We start from the raw sequence: 27,890 nt of genomic DNA on the forward strand, positions 1-27,890 counted from the left end.
TCTTCCAACTCATCACTCCAAATCAGATGATTACAGGCGTTCTGGAAAGATGACTAAAATCTCTCAATTCTTTATGAAGGCCTTGGAAACTTGATCGGAAGGGAAGGGCTTCGTCTTGGGTAATCTTTGAGGTGCATCGGATTGGTCCGGAATGGATGCGAGACAGGTTCATCTTCTGTTGGTCATATCTTCCAGATCACTGCCCTAAATCCATTGATTCCAATTTTTTGGAATCGTGATTCGATCCTCTTTACGTTTAATGAAGACTTCAAAAACTGAATCGGACGAAAAGGCTTTCCGGCAACACGATCTTTGAAGCGTATCGACACCTTGGAATTTTTGCCGAGAGAATATGCACGCGATTCAAGTTTTGGCTGAGAAATCCTTCCCACAGTAAGTGTTTTGGCCGAGAAATCCTTCCCGTGGTACACCATTTTTGACGATAACCTCCAAATGCCCATTTTCATCATTTCTTCACCTTCTTTCACCATTTCTTCTACTTGTTCCATCTTTTCTACTCCCAAACACATCCAAAGCACCTGAATATCACTCCTAACATGCAAGACTCCCTTGGACCTAATGCAAAGTTCTAAAACTCTAAAACAAAGACAAAACATGAAGAATCTATCTAAAATGCATGCATGAGACTCTATTCTGGGACCAAAAATGCATCCTAAACATGAAAATATATGAATATATCAACTCCCCTATATTTATTCTTTGCTTGCCCTCAAGCAAACTATAACAAATGAGAGAGAGAGGTTGAATGATTGGGAGTTCATTTCCAAAATGAGAGAGTTGATCACTAAAAGAATTCAAAGTTCATTTTCTTAGTTGCTAATTCTTAAATGCAAAACAAACAAGATTACTCATAAAACATTAGTCATACTCATCAAAAAGTGAATCAAGCCCAAAAATCAGCCTTCACAAGCATTCCTAATTCCAACCCTTTGACATTCATTAAAGTATCATGTGGATCATGTTCATGCAAAAGAAGTTGATTAATTTGGCTAGGAAATGGGTTTTGAGATTAAGGTGATCTCATTCAAGTAATTTGTACTCCAAGCAAGGGACCTCTCAATGAAAAAACAGACTTTAGTAGAATGCTAAGGGTGAAAAGCAATGGATGCATACATATATAGAACTACATTTACCCAACACTCCAAATGCTTTCACTCCCTAATCTAAACCCATAAAGTCTCTCTCTCTAAGCTACACTTTTCCCAAAGGCGTTTTGCCTTGATGATCATCAGCCCTCATTCATTTCTTTACTTTTTCTATAGGGGAATGCTCTTTTTATTTTCAACACTTGGTGAGTTTCTATTCATTAAACACTTAGCTTTTTTCTTTTCTTTCAGTCTCTCTCTTTTGATCTTTTATTTTTTTTTCTTGAGACTAACAATTCACTTAGAGCTTTTCTTTTCATTTCTCACTCACCACTTTTTTTGCAGAGTTTCCATTCCCATTTCTTTCCTCATTTCCACACTCTCAAAGATCTCACTTTCAGCACAAAGCTCAATCAACCCCTAAACCTCAACCAAGCCTAAGCTAGTCCTGATGATGGACTAGAATCTACATGCAGCCCTATCTATGTCTCTCTAGACCCAACACCTTTTACCAAGTCTACTTTGAAAGAGGCCTCACATGCACACACTAATCATTTGGCTTCAAGGATGATTAAGTTCAAGGTGTGGTACCAGTCTCAAAAGTGGAGAACAACTATTTGAGCTATCAAGAGTGGCAAAAAGGGATAAGAAAGCTCAAATATATCTAATGGTACCCATGAATCAACAAACAAATGCATGAACATGACAACTAAGAAGTCAAATTCAGGGTTATCACTTTAAGCAGGGATGAAACTATTCAAAGCCTGATCCAACTAACACAAAGAAAGTGAAAAACAAGTTCCAAGCATGGATCAATCTTGATTTCTTTCTTGTTTGCAGCATCAGAGAATTAGAAACTAGGGCAACGAATCAAACTCTTAAAGTGATGCTCTCTCTTGAAAAAAATCTATCATTACTCTCTATGCATATGATGCAAACCTATATGAAATGCAATTTACACACAATCCTAAAATGTAAATGCAACTAAATGAACCTTTTTTGTGAAAAATTTTCAAAATTTATGATTATTTTTTGGTTTTTCTATGCACTTAGATGCTATGCATGATCAATAAGACTCAAGATGCAAAAAAGAAAATAAGAACATAGAAAACATGATTAGTAAACACAAAAGACCTCCCCCACACTTAAATTACACAGTCCATGTGTAATAAAAGCATGAGAAAGAGGATAAACAAACATGAAATGAAAAAGATAAAGAAAAATGCTAAATGTTCATTTACAAATGTTTGGAGTGATACCTGATGTGTTGTTTATGCAAAGGAGGAGTTAATATTGCATCAGATGAGGCTAGATATTAGTGGAGATGGACCTGGGTTTATTGGTACTACTTGCTGCGACTCAGCTCACCAGCAGCATCTCACCAGCAAGGAACTTGTCTGAGGCAAGGAATTTTGGCCGAGAAACGCCTTAGTCGGAGTCGGTGAAAATTTAAAAATTTTTCTAACAAAGCGAACCAACCTGGAAAAGATAAAGGATGGAAAAAAAGATTTTTGCTCGAAAAAGAAGAAGACAAACTCGGACAAACTGCAAGTTTGTTCGGAGGTGAAGGATTTGGCCGAGTATTAGCCTAAAACCAAGAAAATCACCTAAGTGTCAAAGGGGCTGTTGGGACTTGGACCCAAATAGTTATCAGAGGATTTATAGCCAAGAGGAGAAGGAAAAAGCTCAGAGACAAGAAAAAGGGAAATGGGCTGTAGCAGGGCAACACATGTCACCAACCGAGAGGACCAGCTGGTCGGCAAAACTTGAACCGCAAGTTTTCTGAGTGCTGGGTACTGTTCACACACTGTTGAGGATACTGAGCGACAGGATGGGAGTCCTGAACAGAATAGGGACTGTAGTAGATACAGTATCGCCTTTATTATTTTCGCTGACATGTAGGGACAAAACAGAGATAATGGGGGACAAAATCTGTTTGAGCCGACCTAGGACTGAACCAAAGTGCTGTAGACTCGCGAGGTGTCAAGGCGGATCACTGCATGCACTGATGGGACATTTTGGGCGACAGATGTATGGTTGCATGAGCTGAACCGCGGCTACATATAGGACTGAACCCTTAAGCAAAAATTTATTCTGAGATATCTCAGCTTCTCTCTAGAAATTTTTTCAAGCGAGTTTAGAGAGAGAAAGTCCGAGAGAGTGTGAAGCAGATCGTGAAGGGGGGTCGTGGTTAGATGCGCAGGTAGAAGATAGGCGAGCGGAATCCGACTTATCGCATCAGGATAATCAAGGTGAGTCACTTTGATAATCACGGTGAGTCACTTAGTCGTGTTAAACTTGCTGACCATGGTTGGTGCAGGTGTTAAAAGGGTTGCATGGTGGTTTAATCCTTTGGGAATAAATACCTAGTGTTTGGGATTGTGTAAAGGCGGTGAATCCACGGATGCAGCCATGGAGTTTGCATTCGCAGATGTGTCGGGAGGACGGTACCAGCGTAACCGTTAAGGAAACAGTGAGATGGTAGAGTGAAACAGTAGATGAGGAGTTTATGCGGTATGTGAGGTAAGTCCCTGTTGGGCAAACAAGGGCAAGACACAGTGGGAATTCATTGAGCTTGGTTTAGGATAAGTCCCAGAAGGGTATAGGAGGGCAATAGACGGTATGAAACCGTTGAGTTTAAGAGTAAGTCCTATAAGAACAATGTAGGGAAAGAGACTGAGAAACCATTGAGCTTGGTTTAAGAAAAGTCCCGAAAAGGCAGAGGCAATACCCAGTACGTAACCGGTGAGCTTAGAATAAGACTGGGTAGGGAAAAGAGGAACAAGAGACGGTTGGCAACCACTGAGCTTAGGTGATAAGTCTTGAAAGGGCAGATTACGGGTGAGGCCCATGAGTTGTTTTAGAAATACGGGAGAGGCCCATTGTTTGGTTGCTTGTTGCGGGTGAGGCTGCAAAGTGATTGTGTGATGCATGTAGGTTCGTATGTAGGATTAGGCCAAAAAGAATTCAAGGAGGAATTTCTCGGTTAAGACACAGCCCAGAGAAGAGGCTCGGAGAGGTACTTGGGTTGCTCCCTTAACCGAGCGCTGCACGATGGTGTGACTCGACTGGTCTGTGGACCGCTTACATGGTCAGAACGTGAGCTCGCTCTGTGAATTTGTGTGGTGATCGGAGTGTGTGTGGGTGCTCATGGGGCAGATGTGTCAAAGTGTGATATATCATGGTTTTTAACCATGGTATAAGTCTTATTTATAGAGTCTTTTTAGTGTTTTTCGAGTTTTTTGGAGTCTTTACAGGTCTTAGGTACGTTTGGAGCTTAACTGGAGATTTTGGAGCAGTTTGGAGCTTAATCAGGATCAAATTCGTCAAGGATGGATTTTGTGCTTTAGTGTCGCTCGACACCATGGAGAGTGACGCTCGACACTTGTCAAAGTAATAAGGAAAAGACGATTTTGTTTCCTGTTTGAAGAAGGAGTTGGGCCCAGAAATTCCCAAATAATTCCAAGAAGGCCCAAAACGTGTTTTAGAGATATATATATAGGGTTTTTATTCCCTTTTTACGAACACCTTAGATTTTTGAGAGAGAGATACTCTGAGTTTTTGCTTTGGGCAATTTTGAGAGCTAGAGGAGAGAAGTCTGAACTCTGTCCGTTTAGAGAGAAGATTTCGAACCCCTTTATCTATTTTGATTTAATCTATTGCTTTCTATTCATCATGTTTGTTGTTCTAATAATCATGTCTGAGTAGATCACTTGTTAGGTTTAGGGTTTAATTAGGGTTTTCTTTGAATGTTCGATTAACTTGCTAGTTAGGGTTCATATCTGTTAGTTCTTCACCATAGGTTGTTCTTAAAGCTAATTCTGGACTGATCACCTAGAACTTAGATCTTAGGTTGCTTAATTGATACGGAAGTGTAATTGAATAACTGGAAAGAACCTAGGGTGAGCAAAGTAGCTATTCGCAAAGGAATTTGGTTCAGATGCTTTGTGAACATATCGAACTTGTGTATTAAATCTGGTTTAAATCTGTAGGATTTACAAAAGAATTTAGAATTATAGGATTTTAACTTAGATAATTTTCACAACGGAAGTTGGTTAGTTATAGTTCTGTGTTTCGAGCTCTAGAACCGTGCGTAAACCTGAACTCTGATTAGTCAAGTTAATCTGCATTTATTGATTTCCTGAAAAACGCCCTAGACCTAATCTTTCTCAAATCAAACTTACATCCTTTTACTGTTGCCTATTTATTTTCATTCTGAATCGCTATTTATTTCCTATATTTCCGCTTAGCGTAATTCGAATCCTATAAGGTTTATTGAGTGATCTCTTGTCTCTGTGGTTCGACCCCTACATACTACAACTGCACATCTGTGCTCTTGCAGAGTAGCTTAGGGATTAAACTTTGAGCATATCAAGTTTTGGCGCCGTTGCCGGGGACTTGATTTCGCCATTAAACCTAATTTTTGAGTTTCGACTAAGTTTTTCTTAGTTTCAAGCGAGCGCGACACCTTTCGTTTTTATAACCTAATTTAATTATTTTGTTTTCTCTCTTTGGTTTTGGTGCTTCAGGTTTATGCATACTTGTGGAACCAGAAGCAACAAGGACATCCCGCTAGTGAATTTGAGCAACGAGGAGCTAGCTGAGTTAGAGCGAACGAACAGAAAAGCAAAAGATACGGCAATGATGGAGAACGCCAACGGACTTGTTCGTGATGATGCTGGAGTCTGGAGAGACCAAGAGGGTCATGTGTGCAATGCGAGAGGCCAAAGGCTTGATGGAGATGGTAACATCATTCCACCAGCACCTTTACCAGTGGATGTTGTTAACCAGAATCCACCACCTGCACCGCGTGGTAATGCTGCGATCGTTCCAAATCAGAGGAACGTTCCAAAAGATTAGAATGTGAGGGAACCTGCACCTGCAAATCGGTCTGGGATTCGCGCCCCTGCGTTTCAAAGGAACGATTTTGAGCTGAAACCTGTGTACTACACTCTTGTGGGTCAGCATCCCTTTCATGGTCACTCTCATGAGCCCCCTATAGATCACATCGAGAGATTATAGGACTTGGTCACCAGCATAAAATACAATGGAGTGTCCAATGATTTCCTCCTCTGCAAGCTGTTTCCTTATTCTCTTGCTGGAGAAGCAGCTAACTGGTTGAAGCAGTTGGAGCCATGATCACTCACTACTTGGGAGGAGACCAGGAATGCCTTCCTGCACAACTTCTTCGATGATGCTAGGTCTGAGGAATTGAGAACAAAAATCTCGACATTCTCTCAAGAACCAACTGAGGCGTTCAAAGCTTCTTGGGTGAGATTTAAGTTTTACCAGCGAGACTGCCCCCATCATGGCTTCTGCGATGTGCAGCTGTTAGGTATCTTCTTCAGAGGTATTGATTGGAGGTATCAGATGGCTCTTGATGCAGCGAGCAATGGAAATTTCAACACCAGATACCCAGACGAAGCTGTTGAGCTCATCGAAAACTTGGCATCTAGCAATAGCACCAAGAATGCCAATCTTGAGCGGAAGAAGCAAGCTGGGAACATGGATAGATCGCAGATTGCTGAGGTGAAAGCTAAGCTTGACTCTGTGCATAGCCTTCTAGTGGGTAAGAAGTCTGTCAGACTCGCACAGGAAGTGGAGAGTTTCGAGCCTGAGGATGAAGCTGAGGAGGAAAATGTCAACTTTGTAAATGGATCAGGGTTTCGGGGTCAGAGGTTTGGTAATCAGCAAGGTAACATAAGTTACAGTGGAAACAATCAGAGGAGCACCTTCAACAGTTATCAGAACCTCTCTGGTTACACGCGTAAGCCTCAGTACCAGAAGCCTTACTCCAGCAACAGTTTTTCCAGAAACTACACCACTCCTTCAGCTCAACCTCAAACTCCTGAAAATGAGATTCTATGCTGGAAAAAATTCTGGAAGGTCAGCAGAAACTCACCGTGGACTTCAATGGAAAGATGGATGCTCTCTACCTTGATCTGAATGGGAAAATCGAGGCTTTGAACACCCATGTTAAGCAGCTTGATACCCATGTTACCCAGGTTGCTCAAACAGCAGGATCTGTGAAACGACAAGAAGGTTTTCTTCCTGGGAAGACTGACACCAATCCAAGGCATCACTGCAGTGCCATCACATTGAGGAGTGGTAAAAATTTGAGTTATGAGCCCAAGAAGACACCTCCTGCAGCTGAGGTCGTGGATTTGGAAGATCCTGAAGAAATTCCTGAAATTGCAGAGCCGGTGTCGAGCGACACCACAACCAGTGTCGCACGTCACCAATCGCAGAGCGAAGCTGATATTGCTCCAAGTCTGAAATCTACTGAGGAGAAAGTCTACAAACCTAAGGTTCCTTACCCAAGGAGCCTAGGAAGTCCAAGCAAGAGCTAGATGATGCACGATGCAAGGCTTTGATGGAAAAGCTTGTGATAGAAATCCCTTTGGTTGATGCTGTGAAAATCACTCCTGTTATCAGGCGTTATGTGAAGCGATTGGTGACCAATAATCTCAGCCATGAACAAGGAGTGATGATGATTTCTGAACAAGTCAGTGCTGTGATTCAGAATCAAATTCCAGAGAAGCTGACTGATCCAGGAAGCTTTGTCTTGGATTGCTCCATCTTCACGGATAGATTCAAGAGATCGCTGTGTGATCTGGGTTCAAGTGTCAACCTCATGCCATATTCAGTCGCTGTCAATCTCGGCATGACTGACTTCAAGCCAACAAGGATATCTCTTATCCTGGCTGATCGATCGAGAAGGATACCTGAAGGAGTGTTGGAAGATGTTCCAATCAAGATTGGAGACTGCATGATACCGACTGACTTTGTGGTTCTGGAGTATGGAGAGGAGCCTAAAGATCCTCTTATCCTTAGGAGACCTTTTCTAGCTATAGCAGGTGCTATCATCGATGTCAGGAAAGGCAGGATCGCTCTGAATGTTGGAGATCTGGTGATGAACTTCGATATGGACAAGCTGATGAAGAAGCCTACAATTGATGGTCAAACCTTCTATGTGGACACACTCACAGAATTCGCAGAGGAGATCTTCCATGAGATGAGACCCACAGACCCACTGGAGGGAGCTTTGACCACATCTGCAACTGAAACTGAGCACTTGGACGAAATTTCAGCATCTTACTTGAAGATGTTGGATTCCAGCGAGCATGTCATGCAGTTGGCAGCGCAGATAGATCAACTTGTGCCTCCTGCAAAGGCCAAGCAATTCTCTGACTGGAGTGAAGAGAAAGCGCCCAAGATCGAGCTTAAACAGCTCCCTGCAGGGCTAAGGTATGCATTTTTAGGATCTAACTCCACTTATCCAGTCATTATCAATTCTTCTTTGAACAACGCATAGGTTACCTTACTGCTGAGCAAGCTGCGCAAGTATCGCAAAGCTCTTGGCTATTCTCTTGATGATATTTCAGGTATACTCATCAGATCTGTGCATGCATCGAATTCACCTGGAGGATGAATCGAAGTCGTCGATCGAACACCAGCGCAGGTTAAACCCTAATTTTAAAGAAGTGGTCAAGAAGGAGATCATGAAGATGTTGGAAGTTGGGAACATCTATCCAATTTCAGATAGTGATTGGGTCAGTCCTGTGCACGTGGTTCCTAAGAAAGGAGGAGTTACAGTTGTGAAGAATGACAAAGATGAGCTGATCCCAATGCGCACAGTGACTGGACACAGGATATGTATCGATTATAGGAAGCTGAATGCAGCAACCAGGAAAGATCACTTTCCATTGCCCTTCATTGATCAGATGCTGGAGAGACTTGCAAAATATCCCTATTACTGCTTCTTTGATGGTTATTCAGGGGTTTTCCAGATTCCTATCCATCCAGATGATCAAGAGAAGACAACTTTTACATGTCCATATGGCACTTTTGCTTATCGCAGAATGCCTTTTGGACTTTGTAATGCTCCTGCAACTTTCCAGAGGTGTATGATGGCTATCTTCACTGACATGATTGAAGATTTCATGGAGGTCTTTATGGATGATTTCTCAGTTTATGGATCATCTTTTAAAGACTGTCTGGATAATCTCTGCAAAGTATTGGCTCGCTGTGAAGAGAAACACTTGGTCCTTAACTGGGAAAAGTGTCATTTTATGGTCAGAGATGGGATTGTTCTTGGACACAAAGTTTCTGAAGCTGGTATCGAAGTAGATCGTGCAAAGATTGACGTCATGATGAGTTTGCAACCACCTGATTCTGCGAAATCGGTTAGAAGCTTTATGGGTAATGCAGGGTTTTATCGTCGATTTATCAAGGACTTCAGCAAGATTGCACGTCCTCTTACTGCTCTGCTATGCAAGGATGTCAAGTTTGAGTTTACAGACGAATGCTTTGCTGCGTTTGAACAGATCAAACAAGCTCTGATAAGCGCCCCTATTGTGCAGCCCCCTGACTGGAATTTGCCTTTTGAGGTGATGTGTGATGCCAGTGATTTTGCTGTTAGTGCTGTTCTTGGACAGAAGAAGGACAAGAAGCTTCATGCAGTCTACTATGCCAGTCGAACTCTGGATGATGCTCAAAGAAACTATGCTACTACTGAGAAAGAGTTGCTGGCTGTGGTCTTTTCTTTTGAGAAATTTCGACCCTACCTTGTGGGATCGAAGGTTATTGTGCACACAGATCATTCTGCACTCAAATACTTGATGCAGAAGAAGGATGCAAAGCCAAGGTTACTGCAATGGGTTTTACTTCTTCAGGAGTTCGATATTGAGGTCAGAGACAAGAAGGGTGTTGAGAATGGTGTTGCAGATCATCTCTCACGCATCAGGGTTGAAGAGGACGTACCCATAGATGATTTTCTGCCAGAGAAGAATGTATACTATGTGGAAAACTGGGTTTCAGAGCAGATTTGACAAATAATTGCAGGCTTTTCAAATTGGAGAAACGTTAGTGTCAAGCAACACCACCACTAGTGTCGCGCGACACCTTGCGCAGCAGAACACAAAGACTTCTAAAATTCGAAGCAGACTTCCTGAGATCAGTTCAACTGCTGTATCTGCCACACAACGTCCTTGGTATGCTGATATTGCCAATTATCTCACTGCAGAGGCTGAGCCTGAGAACTTTAAGGGGTACGCAAAGAAGAAGTTCCTGAGAGAGCTGAGGAGATATCACTGGGACGAGCCATATCCGTTCTAATGGGATTTACAGAAGAAGCATTGCAGAGTCAAAAGTTCCAGAGGTGCTGTTTCATTGTCATGGATCTGAATATGCTGGACACTTTGCGACCTTTAAAACAGTGTCTAAGGTTCTTCAAGCAGGCTTTTGGTGGCCTACAATGTTTCGCGACGCACATGCCTTTATCTCGCAGTGTGATGCTTGTCAGAGGAGGGAAGATCAGCAAGCGACATGAGACGCCACAAAATTTCATCTTTGAGGTTGAAGTATTCGATTGCTGGGGTATCGATTTCATGGGTCCTTTTCCCTCTTCTTATGGGAATAAGTATATCCTGGTTGCTGTTGATTATGTTTCTAAGTGGGTCGAAACCATTGCCAGCCCCACCAACGATTCTTCAGTGGTTCTTAAGATGTTCAAGACCATCATCTTCCCTCAATTTGGAGTGCCTCGAATTGTTATAAGTGATGGTGGTTCTCACTTGATTAACAAGGTTTTCGAGAAACTCCTAAGGAAACATGGAGTTCATCATCGAGTTGCAACTCCTTATCACCCTCAGATGAGTGGACAGGTTGAAGTCTCGAATCGACAGATCAAGGAGATCTTGGAGAAGACAGTGGGTAAAACTCGGAAGGACTGGGCTGCGAAGTTGGACGATGCACTCTGGGCGTACATGACAGCGTTCAAAACACCTCTAGGCACCACAACTTTCCACCTGCTCTATGGAAAGCCTTGTCACCTTCCAGTGGAGATCGAACACAAGGCAGCTTGGGCGATAAAGATGATGAATTTCGACATCAAGTCTGCTGCAGAGAGGAGACTGATACAGCTAAATGAGTTGGACGAGATCAGGCACCATGCCTATGAGAATTCGAAGCTGTACAAGGAGAGGACCAAGGCGTATTACGACTCGAAAATCCTCTCCATGCAATTCAAACCGAATGACCAGGTACTTCTGTATAACTCTCGTTTGCAATTCTTTCCTGGTAAACTGCGTTCTCGTTGGTCAGGTCCTTTCATAGTCAAGGAAGTTGGACCCTATGGTGCCATCGTCCTCCTCACACCAGACAGCAGCAGGGAGTTCACTGTGAATGGACAAAGGGTGAAACACTACTGGGCCAAAGCTGCGATTCCAGATGGACACATAGTTCCTCTGGATGGTGCCCCTCCTGTCTGAATCACCATCAAGTCAAGCTAATGACTTTAAACAAGCGCTTGGTGGACGGCAATCCACTGGTAAGTCTGTACATAAGTTCAGTTGATTTTCGTTTTTTGTTTTCATGTTCTAGGTGCAGAAGCTGGTGTCAAGCGACACCACCATCTGTGTCGCCTGTCACTTGTTTCTGTCAAAAAAAAAAGAAAAAAAAATTAGGAATTCAGGAAACCGGTGTCAAACCAGAAATTCGGATTGGTCTGCTGCAATTCGGTACAAGGAGAACAAGTGTCGCACGACCCCATCATCGGTGTCGCTCGACACCCTCATTGCAGCCAGGTAAATTCTCTGTTTTTCCTGCATTTCTCTGTTTCCTTTCTTTTGTTTCGCCACCTTCAGACTAGATAACACTGGGGACAGTGTTGTTTAAGTCTGGGGGAGGTAGTCGCTGACATTGTGTTTGTTTTTCTTAAGAGTCAGTAGTGTCAAATTGTTTTTGAGTCAAAACTTATTGGAGATTATGATGCTTTTCCTAGAATTATTGTGCTGAACTTTCATCTAAGTGACCACTGCTGCAGATTCAGTCTAGATCCGACTAATGAAAAATCCAAAGGCTGACCAGTTGACTAGAGGCGTCCATGTTTCCAACATAATCCACTAACCTGAGCTAATTTCTGAACTCTTTCTTTTACCTCATTGATGTGATCGATGTTCATAGAGCTTGATTCCTCGTTCATAGTTGACAAATGAAAGCCTGTGTGAAATCTAATGTTGGTGTTTCTATCCCTTGTGACGAGCTAAAAAAGTGAAGAAAGAAAGAAAAAGGCGAAAAATATTGAGATGATTTTCGCTTAGGAGTCAAGGGCTAGGAAAATTTCCAAGGATCCCATCATTTCACTTCTAAGTTGGAATGATCACACAAAGGAAGGAAGCGAGGGGTAGGAAAGTTTCCTATGACCCCATTATTCGCCGAAAACCTTTGATACAAGATAAGGGGACAACTCGGGGACTCGATGGCAAACACCATCAGTACTCGCAGCTTTAACCTTATCGAGGATATGCCATAAAAGAGATGATGAGTGTGCGAAAAGAATAAGTCTAGGGGAGAGAAAAAGTACCAAAGTGTGTATGGCTGATTTGTTTGAGTATAGTACGGGTAAGAGTCTAGAAGGTTCTTGGCATTTGAATCATCAGTGAGATCCAGCGATGAGGGTTTATGGACAATGTTGTGGAATTTTGGACTTAATCTGGGAAGCTGTGAATGTCTGCGGAGAAGTACATGGTGGTTCGATTTGGAATGATGAAGCAGTAGTTGAGTTGCAGAGCGATTGGTCAAAAGCGATGTTCCAATGAAAGGTTGAGTCTCCGTGTTTTTAAACCTCTTTCTCTTATTTGGTATTCTATTTGCTTGAGGGCAAGCAAATGCTAAGTCTGGGGGAGTTGATATATCATGGTTTTTATGGTTTTTAACCATGGTATAAGTCTTATTTATAGAGTATTTTTAGTGTTTTTCGAGTCTTTTGGAGTCTTTACAGGTCTTAGGTACGTTTGGAGCTTAACTGGAGATTTTGGAACAGTTTGGAGCTTAATCAGGATCAAATTCGTCAAGGATGGATTTTGTGCTTTAGTGTCGCTCGACACTTGTCAAAGTAATAAGGAAAAGACGATTTTGTTTCCTGTTTGAAGAAGGAGTTGGGCCCAGAAATTCCCAAATAATTCCAAGAAGGCCCAAAACGTGTTTTAGAGATATATATAGGGTTTTTATTCCCTTTTTTACGAACACCTTAGATTTTTGAGAGAGAGATACTCTGAGTTTTTGCTTTGGGCAATTTTGAGAGCTAGAGGAGAGAAGTCTGAACTCTGTCCGTTTAGAGAGAAGATTTCGAACCCCTTTATCTATTTTGATTTAATCTATTGCTTTCTATTCATCATGTTTGTTGTTCTAATAATCATGTCTGAGTAGATCACTTGTTAGGTTTAGGGTTTAATTAGGGTTTTCTTTGAATGTTCGATTAACTTGCTAGTTAGGGTTCATATCTGTTAGTTCTTCACCATAGGTTGTTCTTAAAGCTAATTCTGGACTGATCACCAAGAACTTAGATCTTAGGTTGCTTAATTGATACGGAAGTATAATTGAATAACTGGAAAGAACCTAGGGTGAGCAAAGTAGCTATTCGCAAAGGAATTTGGTTTAGATGCTTTGTGAATATATCGAGCTTGTGCATTAAAGCTGGTTTAAATCTGTAGGATTTACAAAGGAATTTGGAATTCTAGGATTTTAACTTAGATAATTTTCACAACGGAAGTTGGTTAGTTATAGTTCTGTGTTTCGAGTTCTAGAGCCGTGCTTAAACCTGAACTCTGATTAGTCAAGTTAATCTGCATTTATTGATTTACTGAAAAACGCCCTAGACCTAATCTTTCTCAAATCGAACTTACATCCTTTTACTGTTGCCTATTTATTTTCATTCTGAATCGCTATTTATTTCCTATATTTCCGCTTAGCTAATTCGAATCCTATAAGGTTTATTGAGTGATCTCTTGTCTCTGTGGTTCGACCCCTACATACTACAACTGCACATCTGTGCTCTTGCAGAGTAGCTTAGGGATTAAACTTTGAGCAGATCAAAGTGGTGCATGTTCGGTGGAACATGGCACGTTTAGGGGCCCTTGCATGGTGTAGTTAATATTTGTAGATGCATTTAGAATAGTGATCTAAGACATGTTGGCATGAGTAGCTTCCGCTGTGTGGTGATTTAGCGAGTACATTGAGATTGCTTGGCTTGTGTTGTCCATTGCTTTCCATGTTACGTGAGCTTCAGCTATGTTCTTGTAATATGGTGAAAATGTGTGTTAGGGTCAAGACTCACTGAGTATTGGTGAATACTTATGACTCTTTTGATATCTTGCAGGTAGCCATAGAAACCGGGAGCATAGAGGAAAGGCTACAGATACTAGGAGAAACAGAGTAGATTGCAGTGTTCTTGTAAGATCTTTATTTATGTAAAGTAAATGAAGTACAATTTTGTGATAAGATGCATCGAACATTATGTATTAAAAGATGGTTTTGTAAAAGAGTTTTCAATATAAAATAAAGAAGTAATTTTCACAAAACCTCGACTTCATGATATTAGACCTAGTCTGGGTCGAAACAACTCGGATTCACAGTACGGGTTGAAAATCCTTAGACTGTAAGCTCGAGGAACGGTTTCAGTCACAGATTAGCATGAGTAGTATGAGATACTCGGACCGATCAGTGTCCGTCTTCGCATTGTAACTCTCCAGTCTCGATCTAAGTAATAGACTTGGGTCAGGGATGTTACAGACCTGCTTAGCTCACAACCCAAAGACTGACCCGGTATACTAACTTCGGGTCAGATAAAATCTTATAAATACTTTATCCCTTCCAACGAGGAATGGGTTCACTCTTTTAACAATCTTAAGGTTCATATTTCTCTCTAGATATTTGCGATCCTTGAGTTTTAGCATCTTATACTCTCTGCTCATTACTCCAACCAAGTCTTCAGTTCCTCTCCATGGCGGTCCTTAAACCATAGAGCTTTTCCACCCGCAAACTCTTTCATTTCTTCTATTTTTACCACAAAAGCCCATCACCACTTAAAGGCCCGAGTCAATTCCACCCTTCTCATGAACGCTTGGCCTACTTTTCTTCTCTCGTTTTCTGAACTCTTTCCTCTCTCTCCTTTTCTAACAAGCACAAGGCCTAATATGAACTTGGAGCTGCAAAATACCTTTCAGACCATTCAGGGCTACTTCAGCTAATAGGTGCCTTCCCCGTTCGTCCCAATTCGTGGTCTTTTTCATTGTTTTATGACTTGAGCGCCGGAGAGCATTCGGAAAACACACTTCCATCGTGTTTTTCAGGCTTTCCTGTACTTTCTGGTTTTGCAGGAGACTTGCCTCCGCAGAAGACTAAAAATCTCCTAAACAAATATAATTTAAATATATAATTTTAAATAATATTTTCATAATACTGCAAATGAAAAAAAACCCACAAATTCTATCATTATTTGTATATTTACAATAACAATAAACATAATATTAATTCAAATTTAAAATGTTTAAATTTAAAAAATACTTTTATAATAACAGAGATGGTAAAAAATATATTATTATAGTTTTTATCATATTCTATCAGTTTAAAATTATAAATATTCAAAATTAGTAATTATTTGTATGATATGGTTATAAGATTGAGCGGATTGAGTTGTCAAAACATGCAATTTCTTTGCGAATTAGGTTGTCAAAACATGCAAGATAATTGACTAATTTGAGGTGGGAAAGCGTCCAATTTGTGTTTCAACTGTACATTCGGGTACCGATTAGTGCCTGTACTTTGTTGCTGTGCCCACAATATCTGAATTATGAATAATGAGAATATTCATGCCTGAACTTAATTTTTTTGGCTGAATAATGCATTAACTTTTTACTCGTTACTCAATCCCGCCAAATTATTAACGGAGCCGACTCACCTGTCACGCTGGAATCTCTGTTGGAACAGATAATATGATGTCGTTTTGTGTGTTAAACAGGGAAAAAAATTATGCATGCTCAAGATGTCGAACCCTGCACGCACCCACAACCCAACAAACCCAGAAACCATTAGGCTAGATTAAATTCAAAATACATGTATCGATTAGTACATGTATTTTGTTATTGTGCCCATGATATCTGAATTATAAATAATGAGAATATTCATGCCTGAACTTAATTTTTTTTTTCTGAATCATGCATTAACTTTTTATCCGTTTCTCAATCCCTGCTCAAGATGTCGAACCCTGCACACACCACCAACCCAACAAGCCCATAAACCATTAGGCCAGATTAAATTCTTAGTATTATGTCACAGCCTTATAATTATATTATATATAACCGCATAGCCATTATTAAAAAATAAACAAATACGATGTCGTTATTGTATCTTCTTCTCCCTTTCTCTTCTAATTCCAGCGATTCCTCGATTCTCCCTCAGAGATCGCCGGAGCAGCTTAAATTGCTCAGAATTGATCAGATTCTCTGGGTTTTAAACTTACTTTTATCTCTCGCTCTGTTTTTTTTTCCAGGTGGGAAAAATTCGTGAGATTTCTGGGTTTCTGCTACTTCTCGCAGGAACAACAATATCTTGCGGAGGGAAAGGGTTTCTCCACCGGCGTACAACACTAGACTCTGTCGCACGATTTCACCGGAAGGAAATTGCTTATCGTATTGGTTTGTTTTTTAATATTGGCTGTGAGGTGTATAAATTATCTTAGGCTGCGACACAATACTGAGAAATTGAATTGGTCTGATAGTTTCTGTGTTTGTTTGGATGAGGGTGATGGTGCAGGGTTTGAGTCCTCAAGCCTGCATTTTTTTTTTTCGTTTAACACATGAAACGACATTGTATTATACATCTAGGGATTCCAGCGTGCCAGGTGAGTCAGCTCTGTTAACAATTTGACGGGATTAACTAACAGATATAAAGTCAATGTATGATTTGACCAAAAAAAACTGAGTTCAGGAGTTCAGGCATGAATATTCAAATTGTTCATAGTTCAGGTATGTGTGGACACAAAAAAAAAGTACAGGCACAAATCCATACCATTTTGTGCAGTTGAGGCACGAATAAGCCGCTTTCAATTTGAAGCAGATTAAAAGGCCGAATTAACCCATTTTAAGACTCATAAATATATAGATTAGTTGTGTCAGGATTTAGGCGTTAGTCAGGCGGTCGGGCGGTCAGGTAGCGCCTAGCGCCTAATCAATAAATTGGAGTTTAATCGGAGATTAATCGGGAATTAATTTTAAGGCTTTTATCTAATTTTTATAGCTATCTATTATATATCGTATTCAAATTTGCAAAACCGTGCTTTGGTGTAGTGGTTCAAGCCTGATTTAAACTCTTAATGTCCTGAGTTCGACACTCATTTTTGTGTTTTCCTCACCTTAATTAAAAAATGTTAAAGAGGAAAATGTTCCACATCGACTAAAAAGTTTAAAGTGAAGTTTAACCTGTTCTATAAATAATAACACTTCAATGAACATTGTTATGATCGGACTCGTGCCACAGGGCTTCGAAAAGCCCATCCGTAACTTAACTTATAGATTTAATTAGTTGCTAATCAGCTGATTAATAGTTGACTAAGCTGATTAATTGTTGACCAAGCCGGTTAATCGGTTGTCCGATCAGGTTTACCGATTACAGTGTAATCGTGGCGGAACTACCCTGTCGAACGCTTAGTTGGTCAATTAATCGGTTAATCGGCGATTTTTAGAACATGGGTTGTGGTTGATATATATTTACATAGTAATTAAATTAATAAAATATGACAAAATTTTTGGATAGCTAAAATTACTAATTTTTAAGAGTGTCTTTTTTTCATTGAAAACCTTTTGGGATTTGGCAAAACACAGTTTTTCTATAATCAAATACGTGTATATAGTTGTGATTTAATGTAAACTGTTTAGGTTTTAAGTTTTAATGATACTGTCAACAATGAATTTTTTTCATCAACTGACCACTTTAGGAATTTTCATACTAACTTTATAGTTGAGAGAATTTATTCTCGATCCCTCTTTTACTTGATGAGGTTTTTCATTAAAAACCCATGTTTTACAAAATAAGTTTCAATTTTTTTGTACTTACAAAAAAATAGGTTTGTTTACCTTTAAATCCATTTTATCTTCTATTATTATTTGAGAAAGACACTTAAAAAAAAATTATTTATGTCATATGTTATTAACAACCTTTCTATGTTGAGGTGTCACTCTCATAGAACTTCTCAAAGATTTTTTAAAAATAGGCTCAACATACTAGAGTAATTACATCATATGCCATTACATTAATTTGGTTAGAGATTAGTTTATATCGATTATATACTTAATACTCAAACATTTAATTTGTAAAGTTATTCTCTCTTTTTCTATTTCTTATCAACATATTTATAAAATTTTAATACATGATATTACTTTTTTTTCAACTACCCAATTATTAAATCACTATTGACCCGTTAAAAGGATGATCCGAAGAACCCCCCACAACTCGCTCGTTATGGATGATATGGGAAAAGATAATGCCTTTTGCTCGAGCTTCTTTTGCAAGACTATCCGCTCGGACATTTGAACTTTATGAGAGAGTGGGAAGTTCAAGAAGCTTTCTCGAAAGTTTTGGAAGACTTCCAACTCTGATAAGAAGGATGGCCAATCCGATGGCGATCCTGCCATGCTTACCAGATTCAAGCAATCGGTTTGAAAGTGGACGGATAAGATCGCTTTATCTTTCAGGCAAGACATAGCCCATAGGAGGCTATCCAACTCGGCATCGAGGGCCGAGAGGATTCGACGACAGCCCTGAAGGCCAAAAATCTCAACACTCCTCTCCTCCTTCAGGCTCCATCCTAGCCCACTGACCAGACTGCTGCATATCCATGATGCATCAACCTGACAAATCGGGAGCCTCTGACCATCCGGTAGAGAAATCGGGAGCGAAGGAGTGGGAGTAGTCTCGTTCGTATCGTCTTCTTCTTCTTCCGACTCGTTTGCACTCTTCAAGCTTTCAGATTCAATCTTGGTGTGGATCAAAGTATCTACTGGGGAAATTTCTTTCCCGTTGAATATCTTGTCGTTCCTCGCTTTCCAAATATACCACAAGATGCAAGGATAAATATCCTTTTGTAGATTTGTCATGCCTAGCTGTTTTGTATTCTAAAAAAGAAAGCTCATATTCTGGTAAATAGAAGTACTTGAGAAGAGACCCGGAAGAGACGGAAAGTCTGATAACGCCCAGACTTGTGAAGCCGGGGAACATAAAAACAGAAGATGGCTGATAGATTCTTCAGGATTCCCACAACGAGGGCAATGCTTATCCGATCCCAAATGCCTGTGGGTCAAGTTTTGGCAAGTAGGAATACATCTAGATAAAGCTTGCCACATAAGATGCTTCATTTTTCCAGACGCCGGTATTTTCAAAACGTAGCTTTGAAGGGCTGTGATACTCGGTTCTCTCACAACATTCAAAATTTGTGCAAGCTTCGTTTGTCTAATTAACTCATAACCCGATTTGACCGAATATATCCCCGATTTAGTATGGTTCCATGCATATCCATCTAGGATACGGACCCTGCTAGGTCTCAGCCCAAGGATAAGAAAGACATCCTCAGGTTGGAAAAACACTCTTAGGAGAGGCTCATCCCATTACTTCGTATCTTGACGAATAAGATGGTAGACTAACATTCCTGGTTCCTGAAATCCGATCTGGGGGGCAGCTCTTGGAGCTTGGGCCTTGGTGTGAGGGATCCAAGGCTCACTCCAGGGTCAGGTGTTTAGTCCCGACCCGATTGTCTTTCTGAGTCCCATTTTGAGATACGGTTTGGCAGCCAACATACTCCTCCATACATAAGATGGTAAGTAGATATTTCGATCCTCTAATGGATCCGATTGTCGATAATATCATCCTCTTAGCACTCTGGCCAGGAGAGAAGAGGGGTACTAGATGAGTCTCCATTGCTGCTTAGCCAGCAAAGCTAGGTTAAAATCATTTACATCCCTAAATCCCAGACCTCCCATATCCTGGGGAATACAAATCTTGTCCCAAGCGATCTAGTGGATCCCACTGCTATTCTGTTTCGAGCTCCACCAAAAATTGGCAATGGCGCTCCGGAGTTTTTCTGTAACCCCTTTAGGCAAAAGGAAGCACGACATGACGTAAGTAGGGATGACTTGAGCCACCGATTTTATCTGAATTTCTTTCCCACCCTTGGATAATAGTCTTGCGGACCAATTATTAACCTGATTACTAAGTCGGTCAAGGACAAAGGAGAAGACTTTCTTCTTTGATCCACATATTTGTTCTTGGAGACCCAAATACATACCCATTCCACCTTCCGTAGTGATGCTGATAGAATTTTTGATACTTCGTTTAAGATTCGGATCCACTCTATTCCAGAACATGATAGACGATTTGCCCAGATTAAGTTGTTGTCCTGACGCCTTTCCATAAGTATCAATAATTTTAAATATTTCCGTTCTCTGATGGATGTCCGCTTTACAGAAAAACAGAATATCATCAGCAAAGAGTAGATGGGATACTGGAGGACTTGCTTGAGCTATTTTTAGCTTAGAAATGCGATCTTCTTCCTCAGCTCTCTTGAGAAGAGAGATGAGGCCTTCGGTACACAAAATGAAGAGGAAGGGGGAAAGAGGGTCTCCTTGTCTCAAACCTCTCGACGGTTTGATATTCCCTTTGGGTTCACAATTAATCAGGAACTGATAAGAGACCGAAGAGATGCAGAACATCAGTAGACTGACCCATCGCAATGAGTATCCTAGTTTGGTGAGGAGAGCTTCAATAAATCTCCATTACATCCGATCGTATGCTTTACTCATATCTGTTTTGATGGCCATAAAATTTTCTCTGCAATTTGTGTTGGTGCGGAGAGCATGAAAATTTTCTTGTGCTAACAGAATGTTTCCGAGATAAGGTTTGGTAAGGTCTTTTTGAGGCATTTGCACAGAAGCTTGGAGATAATCTTATAAATCACATTACATAGGCTAATAAGACGGAAATCCGTCATCGCTCTAGGTTTGTTTGTTTTTGGGATATGACAAATATTGGTCTGGTTAAGTCTGGGATCAAAAACTCCCGACCTGAAGAATTCTTTTACCAATTTTACTCTGTCTTGGCGGAGGAAATGCCAGAATTTTTGATAGAATTTACTTGTCATACCATCAGGTCCTAAGGCTTTGTCAAGATTAATATCGAAGAGAACATCTTTAATCTTTCTGATGGATCCTTTAGAAGAAATTGAGTGCATGGAAGAATTATGTGTTTTTGTCGCCGTCTTCATGCCATTTTCCCGGCTCTTTTGTTGGCAAAACATTTCCTCTTCCCTAAGGGCTGCACAGAGCTTCCTCATAATTTCTTCAATCTTTTCAAGCGTTGTATTTTCATCATTGATACCATCTGATTTTGACCACTTTTCACCATTGATTTCAAATGTTTTTTCAAAGGTTTTACTTTGTTTTAGGAACTTTTGTTAGGATTTCCATGTATTTGTAGTTTCAAGGCTCTTTTCAGGAAACTTAGGGAATATGATGGCAAAATGGAAGAAATCCACATTTTTAGCTCAGAGTCAAACTGTCAGAATTTCAACCTTAAATGAAGACTTTTTCACCGTCTGATCCAGCTCAAATTTGGAGACAATCAAGAGGAGACAAGCAGCTTTCCATAGCACTTTACATCACAAAGATCAAACGGTGCAATCAAAACATACATGGAGAACAAGTTAACCCAGTTCACCAGTTCCGGAAGACTCTCACCCGCGGGAAACACATGTTTTACCTGTCCTGGAAGACTCTCACCCCCGGTGGACCTTAGGACGAGCCACAAGGCCCAACATCAAAGTCCACTTTGCCATTTATCTTCAGAGAAGTCCTAAATGAGACCTGGAAGACCTTAAGACCTATAAATATATTGTTTAGCAGCCCTAAACGTGTGTGTACTCCTGTAATGAGATTTTGAGCCACCAAACTCTGTTTTTTTAGGGTTAGGCGATGGAGATGGGGATTCTTCCCCAGATCCATTGTTCTTTCTCCTTTTTATTTCATTAACTTTTCTGTTTCATTTTTTTGCATTCTTCTATGTCTTTTATCATTCATTGCATCATGTAGATTAGTCCCAGAGAGTCAAGTTGTTTGAAGATATCGACAAGCATATATATCGATTAGGATTTATATTGTTTTTAGCCATATTCTGGATCTCATCTCTTCTAAGGTGTTCATAAAGCATGAGAGTAGACTCATGACCTATTCTCTGAGCCTAAGATCGATCAGAGCCACGAGAGTGCTGTATCAGATCATCCGTATCTAGCTTCAGAAGAACATAGTCGCTATAGGAGTCGAGAGCTACCTATAGAGAAGATGTGAGCAGACGAATTCAATGTCCAGTGCATGATCTTAAGTTTAGCATGAGAGCGAGAGTTAATTGCTAGATCTACGAGATTTGTTGATCCAGGTGAAGACAGTTGGTTAATCATACATATGTCTATTTTAGTTCAATGCAGATTCCGAGAAACAGATGAAGATAAATCGCTCGGAAGCTAATTGGAAATGCCATCATACATCGATTAGAGTAACCCGGAGAAGTCTAAATCGCCACCTATGAGTTTAAGAGTCTTTAGTTTGAGTCGATATGCTTTAGATTCTTTTAACAATTTATCCTGCATTGCATTTCTTGTGAATACTAGATTAGGTTTAGTTTAGGATCTTAACCAAAAACTTCAAAACTTTTATTGGTTTATGAGTTTGCTTACTTCCCATTTTGTTGTTTCTCGCAGATTAGACATCCTCCTGATAACACCGGATTTTGACCATTTTTATGGATCACTTTAATGTCTTTTACATGTGTTTTTACTCCATTTTCAAAGGTTTTCAAAGGATTTCTATGTTTTCGGATTTTAAAAGACTTTTCAGGTAATTTGGGATAAAGAGGCACAAATTGGAACAAAAAGACTCTTTTGGATAAATGCAAACTGTCAGAACTCTCATGGAGAGACGAAGACCTTCTCACCGTCTGATCACCCTCAAAATTGGACAACTTATAGAAGAATCAACCAGCTTTCAAATGCACTTGGTTTGGAGATATTCCAACGGTTGGATCTCAAGATATTGCATTAGCCCTGGAGCCACTCGAAGACGGCCAGCAAGTCACGCGACCGCGGCCACCAGCCCATTCCCCGCGGTCACAAGCCTCCCGACCGCGACCAGCCACCTATTTCCCGCGGTCACGTCATTCCCGACCACGGCCGACCAACTCCGAATTAAAGCCCACATTTCTGAAGCCCAAAGTCATCTTAGCCTCAATTCCGGAACCCTAGAGACCATGGAGTATTGTAGACTATAAATACTTGTCATTTAGGTCGTTTTTAGACACAACCCTTCATACTTTACAGAAACCCTTTTCCTTTAGCCGTTTTTATGCGATTTTTGAAGAAGATTGTTCAAGTCTGAGTTCTTCAATAGAGAAGCTTTCTTTCACCTCTTTTCCTTACTGTTTTTGATTACTTTTATTAAAACCAATGATGATGTCGACCTCAGCTATGTCTGAGTAGATCCCAAGTTGGGCTTAGGATTCCCGAAAGGGGCTCTCATAATCGATTAAGACATCTAGGTTTATAGATCTGGGATTTTAACTTTGTTCTCTGTTTATTCTCGTTCTTATTGGATGTATGCTTGATTGATCACCTAGTATCTGATCTAGATAGTTAGTGTTGCGAAAGTTTTCATTAAGTATCAGCCCTAGAATGAAACAGGCGATTTTTCCATAGGAGTGGAAACCTATCTGCGGCGAGATTTTGAGTATTAACGAGTCTTGTGCAGCTCTTGCGTTCTCTCCCTTCCAGGGCCAGAGTGGAAACCTACTGGTCAGGGTTGCAAGAAACAGTTGGTTATGATCACGACAGTGACGTAGTCATACCGCCGTACTCTAGCTCTTGAACCCTATATATCGATATCCGTCAATCCAAATCTATTAACCCTAGTGTCAAAACCGATTATGATCCCCGTAGAGTTCCCGAAAGCTCAGCGTTTTTAGCCATAGTTTACAAACCAATTGATTTTTACTTGCTTATTTAGATCTGCATTTCAATTGCTTTAGTTCGATATTTTGCTTGCTTTATTTGCTTTCCATTCGATTTTTCTACTTGTTCCTTATGATAGATTTATTTGCTTTTTTTTGTTTTATTTTAATCCGTGACAAACAACCAACCTCTAAAAACAATCTAGTCTAGACATAAAGTTAGAAACCGTAGAAGAAACCATGCACACAAATCTCTGTGGATTCGATCCCTAAATACTACAACTGATTAGCTGTGCACTTGCGGCTTTCATTAGTTTTTGTTAAGGGTAAAACTTGTTCCCTCACGCAGTTGACACGCATCACCTCCCTGTGGATCGACACCCTAAGTTCTACAACGTACATCTGTGCACTTGTAGACACTAGGGTATTATAAATTTAAAACTTTTAGAGGACCAACAGGCTTGTTAAAAAACAACCCTAGGCCCGCAAGCCCATCAAGTTTTTGGCGCCGTTGCCGGGGAGGCATGAAGTCGCTGGAGATCTAAACCTGGGGGGTTGAAGCTGCAGACGACTATATATATGTCGAGTTTCTGCCAAAGCAACATAGGAAGTGATCCAAATTCATAAACACCCTAACTTTTTCTTTTTTCTGCTTATTTTCTCTTCCGTTTTCCCTAGTTTCAGAAACCTTTGAAGCATGGATCATCCAAGAAAAAATCCTAACCCCGAGCGAAGGTCCTGCGACCTGTGTGAAGCTCCCTGCGCATGTGAATCACCCTCCAGGCGTGATTTTGATCATCATCTTCGGAACCCTAATCCGAACCACCACCATGGAGACTCATGACCTCCACACCACCGAGATGAGCCTTATTCGCCACACCTGGTGAACCATCGACCATCTCATCCTCTTCCACATCAGATTCTGCACCAGAACTATGAGAACAATCGACTTAACATCCTGATTAATCGATTGGAAGCCAAGCTTAATCAGTTCCTTGCCTCCCAAGCCCTCATTGATGCTGCCCTGCAAACCAAGATAGATGCCATGACCATCGGCCTCAACAAAAGGTTTGATGAACTCTCTGAGCATGTGAAGACACTGGAGGATCAGAGAACCAAAGCTAATGACGTGTTTGATCAGAGAATAGAGTCTGTCAGGGAAGAACAAGACAAAAACAAGTTCACAATTCGGCAAAACGAAAGGGAGCTGCAAACCCTAACCTTCAAGATCGATGACTTGGATAAGGAGCTGAATGAGAGCAAAAACCAGACCTACGACTACACATTGGAGCTGTGGCAAGGCGTAGCAAAGGTTGAAAACAAAACAGAAGAGCTTGATGCTACTTTAGACAAAGTTATCTATGCTTTAGATGAAGTAGAAGAGAAAGTTGAAGAACTTTCTAAAGATCATAAGGAGTATATGATCTGAACTCTGGAATCAATGATTTGGATACCCAAGATGAGACTGACAACCTCTGGAAGCAAGAGAACAACAATGAAGAAGCAACCATGGAAAACCGGAGGAAGCTGACCGCGGCTGCGAGCTCGTCACCCGCGGCTCCGAGCTCCTCACCCGCGGTGGAGCACGACTTCTCAGACTGGGAGAGCTTTTAACGTCTTTCTGAAGCCTGTTCGTCAGAAAACCGACCTCATGTGACCAGACTTAGGTTGTTTGATCAAGCTGTCTTCTCAATTACTGCACAAGCATCAAAGGAAAAGGAAGAATCCAACACTTATGCATCTTGCAACATGGTTTTCACTTGTGACAATGAGCTTCAAGAGCAATTCTCAGAAGATGAAGAGTATGGTTTGTTTGTAAAAGATCCAAACTCTGGGGACGATTCATCTGATGACAACACAGAAGCAATAACCAAGAGCATATCTAGAGAGAGACTGATTGAATTCAACAAGTTTGTAAAGTCCATTCCTCTCTATCTCGGGTTCGATGACGTCTGGAAGCAAGGATGCCTTCAAGTCTTCTTCAGATACAGCAAGGAGACTAAGGAGAATATCTCTACATATTTCAGAGCATCTCTACACATCTCTACACATCCGGAAATGACTGTCTCTTTGAATCCTGGCTTTCCGATCCATCTTTTATCAAATCGAAAAGATTTTTTCTTCTTTATGTTATCAATTTTGATCATAGCGGGGACTGGCCGATGATCTGAGCCCCACAGTTTCATGTACTCCACAGAAGAGTGGGAAAATATAGACATCCATTCTTCATTTCCAAGAGCTCTGTTAAGGCGGCATTTTACTTTGCCCGACCGTCTTCTTCCAATCCAGGAGAAAGAGTTTCCTTTATAAGGGAAATCAAGCATTTTCCGGAATGAAATAGAGGATCTCTCAGGTCTTCTCCTACCACCCCGCTTCTCATGGTTCCCTGTAATTTCATTGAAATCCCCAATCATAAACATGCTTCTTTTTAAGACAGGCTCATCCGGGTGAGGCGTTCCCAAACTAGTTCTCGATTTTTTACAATCAGATCTCCGTAGACGAAAGTCCTAAAATTTTTATGTCTGTCTAGAGTAGTTTCAATATCAATCAAATGCTCATCCGAATAAGAAATAGAAACCGAGGGTTCATCCCTATAAAAAAAGAGCTAGACCGTCACTTCGACCTCTCGGTTCAACGGTACAAACCTGATCATAGCCAAAATACATTTGTATATCTTGCATAAAAAAAACGATTGTTCTTAGTTTCCGATAAAAATAAAAAGCGAGGAAAAAAACAAGCATGTAATTCTTCTAAGTGTTCCTTCGTCAGGTCGGCTCCCGCACCCTGGCAATTCCATCCAATCACATTCATTTCGATCCGTTTGATGGTTTCTGGGCTCCACCCACACCATCTGAAAGAGGGCCTTTTTGTTTCTGGGCCTTTGGAATCTTTTCACATTTGGGCTTATCATTCTTCTCTTCTCTTGGGTCTGGGCCCGAATTAGAGCTTTTTCGTCTTCCCTTAGATTTTAGTGAGGCCCAATTTTTAACAAAGCTCCTTTTCTTCAGGGAAACTCCCATCGGTGCCAGAGATCTCGGTGGTGGCTTCTTCTTCCCGGCGGTCTTGCCCGTTTTTCCGATATCAGCGGCGGACGCTTGGTCTACCTCCTCCTTTTCTGGGCTTCTCCACCAAGATGGGGTCGATTTCTGCACGGCCTCTTCAGTTGTCACCACCGGCGAATCCCGCGTTCCCTCCTCTTTGATCACCTCCAGAGTCTTCTCCTCTGCAGTCAACAAGTCCTCCCCGAGGAGGTCATCTCCTTTTAGCAGCTCTTCCATCTCTCCTTCGTCAAACAGATCTACATCATCCATCCACTCGTCCTCATCTGCGATTCCATCGATGGTTTCATTTGTTTCCATAGGGTCAGCCACCACAAAATTCTCGTCCTCCATCAGATCGTTTTGGTTAATACTTACTCCGCACATGGTGCAGATAATCACCTAGTTTATTGTAAATTACATTTTGAATTCATCTATTCTATTAAAACAGAAACAATTTTAGTGCTTGCTTCTAAACACTCGTAAAACTTTTTTAAAAAAATTGTTTGGAAACAATTTCAAAATTATCCTAATTTATTGCAATATTATTTTTAAAAACACATATTCTTTTATGTATAAATTTATTTAAATTAGACATAAATTTAGATAAATATACATTTCCTTAAATGTAGGTTATATTTAATTTAAAATTCAAACTATTTATTTTTTTGTAATTGAATTTAATTCTGAAAATAGATATTAATTTTAAATTAAATATAGGTTAGATTTAATTTAACATTTGAAATTTAAATATTATTTTCAGAATAATACATATGATTAACGAAAATTTATTGTATTTTTCAATTCATATTCAATAGACTAAAATTTTACATATTGAAAAAGTGATAAATATTAATATTATATAATAATTTGATGGGACGAGTTAGGTTTTTTTTTATAATTGTGGTATTATGTGGGTTAGGTT

The 27,890-nt window shown here is 40.4% G+C and overlaps 2 protein-coding genes and 1 non-coding gene across 3 annotated transcripts; 2 read left to right on the forward strand and 1 right to left on the reverse strand.

Annotated features, from left to right (window-relative positions):
- Positions 1–6,314: 6,314 nt before the first annotated feature.
- Positions 6,315–6,421, reverse strand: LOC112088274. The gene has a single exon (XR_002900439.1). It is a non-coding gene; the product is annotated as a small nucleolar RNA R71 (small nucleolar RNA).
- A 1,058-nt stretch (positions 6,422–7,479) lies between these two features.
- LOC112088123 lies at positions 7,480–10,223 on the forward strand. Its single transcript, XM_024158280.1, has 3 exons — positions 7,480–8,388; positions 8,492–9,898; positions 9,951–10,223. The coding sequence occupies exons 1-3, from the start codon at positions 7,480–7,482 to the stop codon at positions 10,221–10,223; spliced, it is 2,589 nt and encodes an 862-aa protein (XP_024014048.1).
- LOC112088124 lies at positions 10,223–11,377 on the forward strand. The gene has a single exon (XM_024158281.1). The coding sequence runs from the start codon at positions 10,223–10,225 to the stop codon at positions 11,375–11,377; it is 1,155 nt and encodes a 384-aa protein (XP_024014049.1).
- Positions 11,378–27,890: the final 16,513 nt, after the last annotated feature.

Source organism: Eutrema salsugineum, unplaced genomic scaffold (assembly GCF_000478725.1).
Source record: "Eutrema salsugineum unplaced genomic scaffold, Eutsalg1_0 scaffold_15, whole genome shotgun sequence".
Taxonomy (NCBI): domain Eukaryota; kingdom Viridiplantae; phylum Streptophyta; class Magnoliopsida; order Brassicales; family Brassicaceae; genus Eutrema; species Eutrema salsugineum.